This window comes from Eublepharis macularius, chromosome 2, assembly GCF_028583425.1.
Source record: "Eublepharis macularius isolate TG4126 chromosome 2, MPM_Emac_v1.0, whole genome shotgun sequence".
NCBI classification, from domain to species: domain Eukaryota; kingdom Metazoa; phylum Chordata; class Lepidosauria; order Squamata; family Eublepharidae; genus Eublepharis; species Eublepharis macularius.
In genome coordinates this window covers 143,089,524-143,101,769 of record NC_072791.1, presented here as the reverse complement: position 1 = coordinate 143,101,769, position 12,246 = coordinate 143,089,524, and the positions used below count along the sequence as shown (strand labels likewise).

The 12,246-nt window shown below is 43.7% G+C and overlaps 1 protein-coding gene across 3 annotated transcripts in view; it reads left to right on the top strand.

Annotated features, from left to right (window-relative positions):
* PKP3 (plakophilin 3) overlaps nucleotides 1-12,246 on the top strand; it is an 84,870-nt gene that overhangs the window by 21,406 nt on the left and 51,218 nt on the right. For 2 of the 3 annotated variants that reach the window (XM_054970676.1, XM_054970677.1), the window contains one exon: nucleotides 9,048-9,234. In XM_054970676.1, coding sequence (XP_054826651.1) covers nucleotides 9,048-9,234 — 187 coding nt within the window. Of the gene's footprint in view, nucleotides 1-8,010; nucleotides 8,228-9,047; nucleotides 9,235-12,246 lie in introns of those variants that run through there. The other variant, XM_054970674.1, reaches the window with a different exon arrangement.

Below are 12,246 nucleotides of genomic sequence, written 5' to 3'. Positions count from 1 at the left end.
AACTCCCCTGAGTGGTTGTCCTAACAGCCATGTTTTCTATATCTGGAATAAAGAAAGGTTATCATGGTGGGAGCATGGAGCCTTCCTTTCTGGAATGGGGCTGGTTCACTTAAATGTTTCATCACAGGTGACAATAGGACCCCCATGCTTGTATTATGTATAAGACGGACTTTTTGAAATGCAGATTTTCAAGCATGAAGATGCATCCAAAATTCCTTCTGCACCTGCAACTGGTCACTTATGGTAACTGCAAGTTTCAGTCAACCAGTACAGACTTCCAGTAATTTCAGCAAGCACGTTCTGCATATGGTGGATAATAATAACTGCACTTACAACTGTGCTTATATACTGCTCTTCTAGACAGATTAGTGCCCCACTCAGAGCAGTGAACAAGGTCAGTGTTATTATCATCCCCACAATAAAGCTGGGGAGTTGGGGCTGAGAGGAGTGGCTTACCCAAGACCACCTGCAGAATTCATGGTAGTAGTGGGATTTGATCCAGCAGAGTGCTGATTCACAACCCAACCACTTAACAGCAGCTCTGTACGCTGAACATGTCCCAGATTTGTGTTTGGTGCACAAGTGGAAACATAGGACCAAATTTTCACTGATAGAAAGTCACTCCTCCAGGAGAGGAGGATTTTCACAGATTTATCTGTCTTACTACAAAGCCATACCTTACACTTTGTACTGTTCCCAGGAGGGTCCCTTGACCCCCAGAGGCAACATTTGTGAGAGCAAGGGGGCCACACTGAGAAAGGCAAGACAGGAAAGTTCCATTCAGCAGAGTTCTTCCCACAATACTTTAAAACCAACTCTTAATTTTTAGGAAATGTCCATATATATATATATACACTACCTACTCTGGAGATTGCGAGGTCAGACTTTTGTGTCCTCTAAAATAATAGTGCTGTGCAGGAGCACTCAACCCGCCCACCCCCCCATACACACACCAGTAACTTTTCTGTACTACCACTTTCTCCTCTCCAACAAAAAATAAGAAAAATTTAGGTGGCTATGTTAAATTGGTATACGGTTAGAGGAATGTTGGGGAAATAGCTAGGAAAAAGATACTTGTTTTTGCAAACTGGTTGAAGTTCAGGGTCAAAATAGATGTGCAGGTTTTTAGAGAGTTAGGTTCAGGTTCCTGAGACCCAAATCAGTTTCCTCACAGCCACATAGCAGCTGTGAGGAATGGCTACTATAAAAATTAAGGGGAGCCTAAACTAGGGTTGCTGGTCCCCCAGTGGGAAAAAAGAGTGGAAAACCACACCTGGGGAATTATACAAGAAAGAAACTAATGCAACAATACTAATGTGAGGAGACTATATATAAATTTATACATTATTAAAGTGCAAAGTGTTCAAGTGCTATAAGTCAATAAATACATTAATAGATATCCATCATTCACAATAAATAAGCATTATACAAAGTTTCAGATTCTCTCATATATAATAAGGCGACGACCAATCTATAAATATCGATAAATATCACAATCCAAAGTCCACTAGCACCCAAATAAGCAATATAGCTCTCAAATAAATAATAATCTTCTAATTTCTTGTGGAAGGAGGTGCTCCAGAGGATCCAAAAAGGACAAGTAGGTAGGTATAACACATTCAATGCTCATAAAAAATTCTTGTTCTGCTAATTCTTTAGGTGGACCCATATCATATGGGAGAAAAATCCCTTCATGGGCCCAACAAGGGGCCGGCTGATTTTAAACTTGTTTCTTAAAGCTTCATCAGGGGTCCTCCACAGGTCCACCAATCACAGTTCTCATATCAGTATATTCACATAGAACAACCTCGGCACACAAAAGTAACAAGCCATGGGGTTGGCTTCTTTACAGTTAGCTGTGATCTGGTCCCTCAGTGGGGACGGGGGATCCCACGCTCTCACCCTCTGCCCCCACCATCCTGCCCCCACCTACCTGGCCTGCAGAGGAGAAAGGTGGGGTAAAGGGCCTCCTGGAGCACGCTCCAGACAGACACAATGATGTTATTTCCAGGGGAGGTGTCATCGCGCAGGCCACAGGAGTGCTCCCATGCTTCGCGCTGGGCCAATCTGCACCCTAAATGGGCAGATTCTTTAAAAATTAACCAGGTGCAAAGCATGGGAGCACTCCTGCAGCCTGTGCGATGGCATCACTTTCGTCATCATGCTGCGCTGGGAGCATGCATGCACTTCTCAAAAGGTGAGTGCTAGGTTCCACACCCCTCCCACTGGGAGGGTAAGAGAACCTGGCAACCTAGCCCAAATTGCTTCAGAATGCCACCACTGGGGGGGGGGAAGGGCTCCTGCACCCCGCCTCAAGCTGTAGTGAGCATGGGGAGGGGTCCTCTAATTTTGCTGCTCCAGGTGGAGTATTCTGTGCATATGGAGCAGTAAAAACAGGGAAATACTGTCCCCTGTGCTATTTTGACAGAGGGAAACAGCTGGGGGGGGAGAGGCAAGAGTTCTTCCTCTCCCCACTGTGGTGTCCTGAGGCCGTTTGGGCTGTCCTTTATTTTTTAACAGCCGTTCCCCTCAGCTGCTGCCTGGCTGTGGGAGCCCAACTCTTTAAAAACCTGCACATCTAGTCTGACCCTCACTGACAAGGTGCTAAGGGAACTGAGACAGAGAGTCTTGTGAATTTTGAGTGGGATGATTTAGTAACTGCAACCTACACAGGGCCTGTGTTGATTCACATGCTGACTACTGCTAATCCTAGTGGCCTAGTAAAATTAACAAAAATGGCAAGACCCCAACTCAGCCCCCATAGCCTTTCATCTGAGTTAATTTTTTCATGATATATTCTTCGGTTCCACAGCTGCTGCCATCAGGACATAGTCTAACATTCACATAAAAAAACAAAATCAAGAAATGGAATGGTAGCAATCAAATACAGTTTGAGCTTTGCCCTTCATGGCTGGTAAAATATTGCCTGAAAAAAGTTATAAAGTATAATCTTGTTAACATTGTCATATCATAATCCACAACATGTAGATTAACAAGTCAGCAAAACAGAGTTAGGAACAGATAGATGAGATTTTTCTACAAACCAGAAGGAAGCCCTAGATTTGCAGAAAAATCTGAAATTAAAAACACATTGGGGGATTAAAACTGACCCAAATAATAGAAACAATGTCTGTACCTTTAAGAATAGAATGCCCACTGAGATCTCAGTGGCCATCTTGGATGTCCCTAGGCAATCACAACATTATTGCTGAGCCTCCTATCTCCGGTGTTCTGTAATGCAAAACGCTGGGGGGAGTACTATAGGTCAAAGCAGCCCTGCAAATGTCCTGTTCCCTTCCCCTGTTATGCCCTCTGATGGTGGAGGACTCACTGGGGACAGGCCCAGAGGTGACAACTGAGCCTCACTATCCACACAACTGGGCATAGTTTGGCCTGGCTAGCAGTGTGCAACTGGGCCTGGCTCAGCTTCTGGCACTGCGCAACTCAACCATACTGCTCCCAGAGAGAAGATGCCAGTGAGGGGGAAGGAGGAAAAGCTGAAGAATTGGGGGGTGGGGGGGGAATAAAAATAGTCTGGCTGGTAGGTTGGAAGGAGAGTAGGAAGCAGGAAAAGGAGAGAGGACATGCCCACACTACCCACTCATACATTGTTTGGTTTTTTGTTTACATTATTTATTGTCCACCTTTCTCACTGAGACTCAAGGTGGATTACAAAGTGTAAATTAATACCATCAACAGCTGGGACATTCAATAAACAATACACTAGGGTATGAATTGCAGAAATTTGAAAACAAGCAGAAATCTGATACAGAGCTGAAACAAAACCTATGCAAATTAACATACCATATTAAACGATGGAAAAACGACTTGATCTCCTCATCAGGGAGGGAGAGGGTAGCCAGCAACTTCCCCTGCTGTTCCGTCCAGATTGGCTGAGCCACTCACCTCAGCTCCCACCCATCTGGCCTTGCACCATATTCAAATTATGTGGGCTGGGCCAAACTGGTCCATGGCTAAATGCCATAAACCTCACTATTTGCAACAACAGAAGGGTCACAGTCTGCAGTCCATATTCCTTTACCTATTAATTGTGTAAAAAGCCCTCCTGAATAATTCAGTTTTGCATAGTTTGTGGAAAGCCAGGCAGGCCATTCTATAAGGAGGGGGCCAAAACTGAGGATGTGCATTCTAATGACCCCAAAATAACCCAAGGTAGAAATATCCTAATTGCTTTTCATTTTTCAATTCACTCATTTTACATTTTCAAAAGACTTAGTCCATAAAGGTTAGAAACCCCAAATAGTTTAGGTTTTTAATGTCACATGTTATTTTTTCCTCTATTCCCACATGTATATACAGTCATTACTACACGAGGCAGATGTCTGCCCCCTTCTGGTAATAATTTTCCTCCCTAGTCCTCTCCTCATACTTCCTGATACCACCTACATAAAAGGATCAAGGAGGCAGCAATATGGGTGACAGCACCAGGGAAGGAATGTAGTTTTCTCTCATGGAAGGTTCCTGTACAAAGTGAAGTTTCACTGGGCCTCAAGGTTGGCTCGGTTATTAGATATTCACATTAGTCTCTCGAGTTGCCAGGTTCCTCTACCCTCCTGCCAAGAGGGTAGAGTCCCTGGCACTTACCTTGTGTCAGGCAACCAACTTATGGCAACCCCAGCAAAGGGCTTTTAAGGCAAGTGAGAAACAGAGGTGGTTTGCCAGTGCCTTCCTTGGTGATCGCCCATCTAAGAATCAACCCTGTTTAGCTTCTGAGATCTGACGAGATCAGGTTATACCATGTTACCTTCCCGCTCAGTCTCTCTACTTCCTATAAATTTAACTAACTAACTAACTAACTAACTAACTAACTAACTAACTAACTAACTAACTAACTAACTAACTAACTAACTAACTACATAGCAGCTTCCCACATGGCTTAAGCTAGTGTTGTAGCATTGTTAGAAGTGCTCTTCTTTTGAACTGTGACACCAATCTGTACTGATCCATCCAGACCCTGCTATATAAACCAAAGAAAATCAGAACAGAAATCTTCACAATCTCCATGTGGCTTGAGAAACAGGAACACCAAATGAGGACATGACACCCCAAAAACCTGTTTTTTCTGGAACCAGCCTAGCACATTGAGGATTTTGTCCCAACAATTAGACTTTGAACTAAATAAGGGATACTTATTTATGATACAATTACTACAGAGGTAATTTCTATCAGAAGGTGCCTCCCACCACTTCAATCCAGATTTTAAAATGAGTCATGAGAAAATGACATCACAGGGTTCTCTCAGCAGTAATTAATCTGGAGGGCCACTCTTCTCTCAGGCTGTTCAGTGCAATGAGTCACATTGAAGGCTGTTTTCCTAATAATCCAGTCTTGTCCAATCTTTATATTTCTAGCCATCCATCATAAAGAAAGATTAAAATAATACACTCCCCTCAGACTCCTATCTCATCTCCAGGGAATTATTATTGTTTAAAATGAATGGGGATACCAACTGCAGATACAAACGGGGGTGCCCAGTTAAATTTAAGCACAGGACTGGGAAGGGAACTGCAGTGCTGAGTGCTAAGCTTAGCTCCACTTCTGATTAACAGCTGTACTTTACACGCCTTAGTTTCCTACCAGCTCACAGAAGGACACTATTTGTAATGAGGCCATCTTAATTTGGGAGTACTTTTTTAACCTAGGTTGATTATTCATACTTTAGACATACAATGTTTAATAGCTGGATAGTTGACATTATTTGTGCTGTGCTGTGCAGAATTTGAAAGCCAAGCTGGGCTAGGTCTGACTATTACCATGATTAACACTCTACAAGTCCAGAAAGTCTTTCATCTGGACATCTGACAGTGCTCCACAAATGCTACTTAATTATTAGTTGGTTAGAGAAGACTACCCAAAGGAAAACCATTTTTATGGAGAGCTGTGTGTCTTGATTATTGTGCCTGAAAACTTCCAGCAGGAATATTAACAAGAATATATTTTTCTCCCAGAGATGAATAAACCAGTTAGCGCTCTGCAAGAGAGAAGATGGTGTGATTCTGTTAATGGCTTCAGTTGCTGTCATGTCCAAAGGTCCCACTGCGCTTGGCTGTGGTATCTACTCCATACATTTTAAAGGCTGGAACAAAGGCCCACACCTGAAGAGTTGCCAGCTCCAGAATGGGAAATTCCTGGATATTGAGGGGAGAGCCTGGAGAGGGCAGGGTGTGGAGAGAGGAGGGACCTCAGCGGGGTATAATGCCATAGAGCAGCCACTCTCTCCAGGGGAACTGATCTCTGTGGCTTGGAGATCAATTGCAATTCCAAGAGCTCTCCAGCCACTCTCTGGAAGTTGGTAACCCTAGCAAAAGCTTCTGAATCTCGTAAGTCTAGCTAGTCTGTGCTAATGGTCCAGGCAGTTTAATAATTCAAAGGCTTTTTTTCACATAGTTGGGAGAGGAGAAGACTCAGAAGAGATGAAATACCCTTTGACTGTTCCTAGCAGCATAGATATCTGCATGTGAGTGAGTACAGTCAAACAGAGACCATGGCCCTTAGGGTGGTACATGTATGAGACAAATGCATAGGTTATCCCTAGATCCACCATCTTGCTATCATTTGGTATATGTTGAATTTCCTGCTATTTATTTATTTATAGTTTGCCTTTCTCACCGAGACTCAAGGAGGATTACACAGTATGAGATTAGTACAGTCAATTTCAAGGACATTTTCATAAACAATGCCATAGGGTAAATAAACACAGGTTTACAAAGACATAGCATTAGTAATGCTGAAACAGAAAATAAGCAATTCTAGGGCTGCCATTAGACAACATGAAGCTCATAGGAGCACATATTTAAAACAACAGGTAGTACATAAGGCAACATAGTTTAAGTTCAGAGCCAGTAAAACTTTCCCTTATGAGCATGGTTATTGACTGTAGAGAAATTTGACTTATCAGTCTCAAAGTGGGACATGGACTCCTCCTGATCTCCAGACTACTGAAGGAAATGGCAGCTTTGGAGGGCTGGCTTTATAGCATCACTGCTGAGCTCTAAACCCTCTCCAGAATCTGCCCTGCCCAGGCACCGCCCTGAGCTTTCCTAGAATTTCGTATGCTTGAGATGGTTGACCTGTTTTCCATTTATTCAGTTAGATCTGCAAGGAGCAAATGAAACATGGAAGGGCCAGATGCTATAGAGATGCAAAAACTAGATCAGGTAATGAGCAAGGGACAACAGTAACAAAAAGAGACAAACAAGGTGTTCAAGGAGTTTAGACTAGTGACTTTAAGTAATAAACTGAGTAGCCTACTTCACAAGTTACAGTGAATGCACATAAATCTATACACGGTGTACACTTTTAAAAAAAATACATGCATTAAATAATTCTCAGGTTACATTCAAGCATGTACAACTTGATGTGTGATACAAGTCCCACATTTATCCAAGTACAAATCCCTAGCTTTAATTGCTGAATGAATGCACGTTGTCTCTTTTTTTACAGACAGATATAAATGAAGAAGGCATGTGCATTTGCTGTAATGTGAACAGGGCTATTAGTTCAAGATGCTGTCATGGGAATGGTTTTAAGTGTGCATGTGTAGGCCCTGTTGGTGCTTGGCAAAATGGCATGGCCGCAAGAGGTGAAAACAGCAGCGTGCATATAATTTTAAGATTTTTGCCTAAAACGTAATTGATCTGAGGCTATTCCCACAGAGATGAGGGCAGTTCTTTGTCTCTGCACCTAGTTCTATTTCCTCTAGACAGAAGTAGTAGCTTTATTGCAGGTGTAACAGAACGAGTATTTCCCCTTTTGCTCTTGCAGTATATATAGTCCCTTTCGCCTGCATTTCCTAAGGTGTGAGAAAGCGGCATTTATGACCTGAAGTAGCATCTAGGAGCCCCTGCAAAATTTCTTACTGCCCAGTCACGCTGCATTTGTAAACACCACCCACGGGATGTTTCTTTGAAAGACAATGGTTGCTGATGGGAAGATAAACAGGCTGCCAGAACTTGAACCGTCTCCAACCGTTCCTAAAGTTCTGCGCCTCGTATTTCTTCCGTTCTTTGCAAAGAAATTCGCCTGGAATTCTAGCTGGGGAGCGGAGCGAGAGCCTGGACTTTGATCTGCCTTCGCTCGAGCGCCTCGGCTTCTGGGACAACGAATGAGATGGAAGCTGCGCAGCGCTAATATTTCACAAGAGGGGAGCGGGCAAAGCTGGGTTCGGCCAAGGCGGGACGGCCGCTCTGGAGCTTACAGCCGGCTTGTACGGGCTCTGGGCCTGCTTGCTTCTCTCCTCTTCTGTATTCACTTGAAAGGTTTGCCAGAGCTGGCCAGGAGCAGGGAAGCTCAACTGGCCGGACAGAAACATTTTGTAGCGTAAAAATTTTCTTGCAAACCAAGGTCTAGAGGAAGGCGCCGCGCCCCATACAACGCCCAACCCCAGCCCTGAAGGCACCGCACCCATAAACCGCTCTTACTAGTTTATACAGCTGACACGCTGGGGTGGAGAGGAGAGGCTAGGCTAGGCTAGGGCAGGGCAGGGCTAGTTCTTACATCTTTGCATCCTTGGAATTCCACCTTAAAGTCCCTACTTGCCAAGTACCTCACCTGCTTAAGGTGGAATTGGCTGACCTGCGCTGCCTTAAAGCCTGCCTCCCTGCTATTAGTTGCTAGGGAGAGGGGTGTAACCATGTATGTGTTGTTATACAGTACAGAGGCGAGAGTCCTGTCCCAGGAAACTCTCTGCGTCGAGGAGGACAAGAATGGTGTGGGCTGGGGAGGAGGGGTGCGCGCGTCCTGAGTGGAGAAACTCTTTTTGACTAAGCTGAGGGAGGGCCCGGCAGACACCCGGACTCAGCTGTGAGTAAGCAACCGACTTCTGGAGCGCCAACGTGCCACTCAGGTTACCTGGTTTCAGAGCAGCGTGTACTGAAGGGCTATAGTAAGCCGCTGAGGAACATACCTCTTGTCCACACAAGGCCTCAGTGCCTGGCAGAGTCAACGAAAGGAAGAGTTGGGCTGCTTAATGTTCACCTTGCCTGGCTGCCATGCAGGAAAGTAATTTCTTCTTGTCGGCTCTACAGCCGGAGGATGGCGTGTGCTCCTTGGCATTGCCCTCTGACCAGCAACTGGACAGGAAAAACAAGGAGACGCAGGACTCCGAAGTGCTCAAGAATGCCCGGGTACAGGAGCAGGTCCGCATGAGGATGCTGCAGAAGAGCCACTCGGCCCCCAGGACTAATGGAGCTGTTCTTGACTATGAGCTGAAAGGTAGGCTCTGGGGTGGATGGCATGGGGGGGGGGGGGCGGCTGGTAATGGGTCCTCCTTCTAAAGCAAAGAGTGTGAAGTGGGCCTCTGTTCTTGCATGTCCAGGTATAGCGGTATGGGGTGGCAGTTGATGGAGAGAGAACTGTGAGTTGATTGTGCTTGCATGGTTAATACTTGGTGTTCATATAATGCTTCTGTTCAAAGTGCTGTTTAAACTGCTTTGTAAGACAAATATTACAAGCCCTACTTCAAAACCACTATTCTATACCAGCACTCTCTGTTGAACTCTCTTAACTCGCTTCTTGATGTGCCTTAGTTTTCCTGACCTGTAAAATGGGGATTAGAAGCTATCCAGAATAGTATAGTTACAGTAATCAACTGGCTTGTAAAACGCACAGAGGAAAAAAAGTGCCATGGAGGAGTTAGCATTGTTGCATTGCTTTGAACGCTGCTTCCAGGAATACATTGTGTGTAGGTGGCTGTGTTTAGTCAGTGTCATAAGTTTACTCCAACTACAGTATTGTGTCTTATACAATAGAAGCTGCCATTGTCAGTTTTAGTGGTAATAATGGGGTTGTTTCCTGAGATGTCCCCTCAAGGAAGGGGCTTGTACATTTAAAAATTTATCTTGGGTCCCAAAGACATTCAAAGAATCAAAAATTGAGGCAAAAGCAAAAAAGAAGTCCAGCAGTGCCTTAAAGATAGGCATATTTATTGTAACATGAACAAAGCATGAAGCAAATCTTTATATATACACTCACACAATGGGGGTGGTTGTTGCATAGTTGGTTAAAGGACCATGAAATGCAAAAGGTACAGTCTGACATTTATATGCAAAAGTCTAAGAAATAAAAGATAAGCGCAGTGACCAATGGTGATATGTTATCTGATGACTAATTGAGTTAGAAGGTGAATTCTTCTCTCTGCTGATTTGTCCCCTGGTTTGGAAGAATGCCTTGTTCTATAAATTCAATCACCCCGCCCTGTAACTTCTCTAATCTTCTCCAGCAATTTGTTACGGAAGTAATTTGGTTATGGCTTTGCCTTCTCTATAAAATGTCAAATTCTCTTGTGCCTGGATTATGCCAGTCATACAAACCTAGTTTGGACTGCCTTACCGAGTGGTCAGTTTGAACACTTATTTCTCTTTGTTTTGAAAGAACGATTACCTTTTCTTCAGGGAACAAAACCGTATTTACCACTCCCAAGTTGCCATCCAGTTCCTTTTGTACTTTGTGTTGTCCAGGACCATAGTAACTAGTTGTCTTTGGTTAGATTCCTCCCTCTGTCCTGTATGCTTATGGGTAGCACAACCTGCTGAATGGACAAAAGGTTCTGCTTATACTGTTAATGTTGTCTGTTTATTGCCATTGTGTGCCATCTGCTTGGGAACTATTACAGTATAGCACCGTGATCTGAACTATACTTTGCAGGATCCCCTTAAACTCATTAGGGTTTATTTCTGAGTTAATATATTTAAGATAAGACATACTCAGAAATAAATTGAATGGGATTTACTCCCAGGTAAATGTACATAACAATTATCTGTGACAGCCCAGTGAATTCGGTGACTGGGCAGGGATTTGAACATGTACTTTTGAGGTCCTTACTCATCACTGCATGTCTCTTTCCAAAGCTAGTGACTTTCAGATGGGACACTGTACAGCCTAGTAATTATTTAGAAGCAGAGTAATTGTGTCTGGAGCATTCTAGAAAATTGGGAGGATTTAAAGACTGTAACTCTGTTGGAAAAGGGGTGCCACTTCAGTTTCCCCAGCAGTGAGCCTTATAAGTCCCATTATGGGCAGGCGTTCAACCATGCAGCACTCTCTAGAGTGGTGATGTGGTGGTGGTGGTGAAAGCTGAATCTAGCCACAGCTGTTAAAGGAACAGAGCTAAGGCTTGGGAAGGAAAAGTGGCATCCCCAGAGCAAAGTGTGTTCCTATTAATGTGGAAGTCAGGCTTATCTGGGTTGCATTGCCACTGCTTGTTTTTCACATCTATGTTTGGCAGCCCAGATTGTAATCCAGAGATTAGGAAAGCCTGCTTGTAATTTATGACCGTCTGTCAGAGTATAACTATTCCAGTCACGTAAACACCTTGTCACCAAAACTAGAGCAAGTACTGAATGGGAACTTCAGCAGTTGCTTCACTCTGATACTGGCTGTACAGAAGGGAATGAATGTTTCTGCAAAAACACTGGGCATAGTTTAGGGTATTCCCCCCTCCCCCCCCAAATCCCTGAGATGTATCTTTACCTGCTGTGATGTATTTGAGCAGTTGAAAATAATTCCCAATTCCTCTTTTGTTGCTGTTGGTTAACCTCTCTTAGTACTGAATATATCCACCCAACGGGCTAGATTACGGTTGACATCTTCTATCAAGAACATGATGAATCATCTGTGCTCTGGTCTCCAACCTTTACAGTGCTATGGAGAAATTCATGGGGTAGTCCAGGCCTTGGTTTGCACTTGTGTTGTCCCAGGGACTTTTCAAATATGACCCATTTCAAGTGTCTCTTGCAGTTTCTCAACTAGAACAATAAGAAATCTGAGGTTCAGTGACATCTAATTCAATGTCTTCAAAATGCTCAGAGTTCTGGATTGCTACAGATACATGGCACTGAATTGCACTGAATTAATGCCTTATTACCAGAAGCTGCTCCTGGGCACACCTGGAGCTCACTTTCCTTGTGATTGCACCTTCCCTTTGATCTATCAGTCTGAATCTAATTATAGTGTCTATTCCTACACCCTGCCCTGGTATGTCTATTCTGTCCTTTAAGATGCTATATAATAGTCTGTCAGGAAAATTCCAGAGCTGCTTAAAATCTTGGCGAGAGGATGGGTTATTGAAAAGGACTCCCAGTTTTTGCCATATCTCCACCATTATGTATGCCTCAGTTCATACCATTAAATTGCATGTTTAAAATGAACAGGGTTAAAATCCTGTTTATCCATGGATTCTCATATTTACTTGGACCAATCAGTTTAATTCTGAATCATATTTGCAAA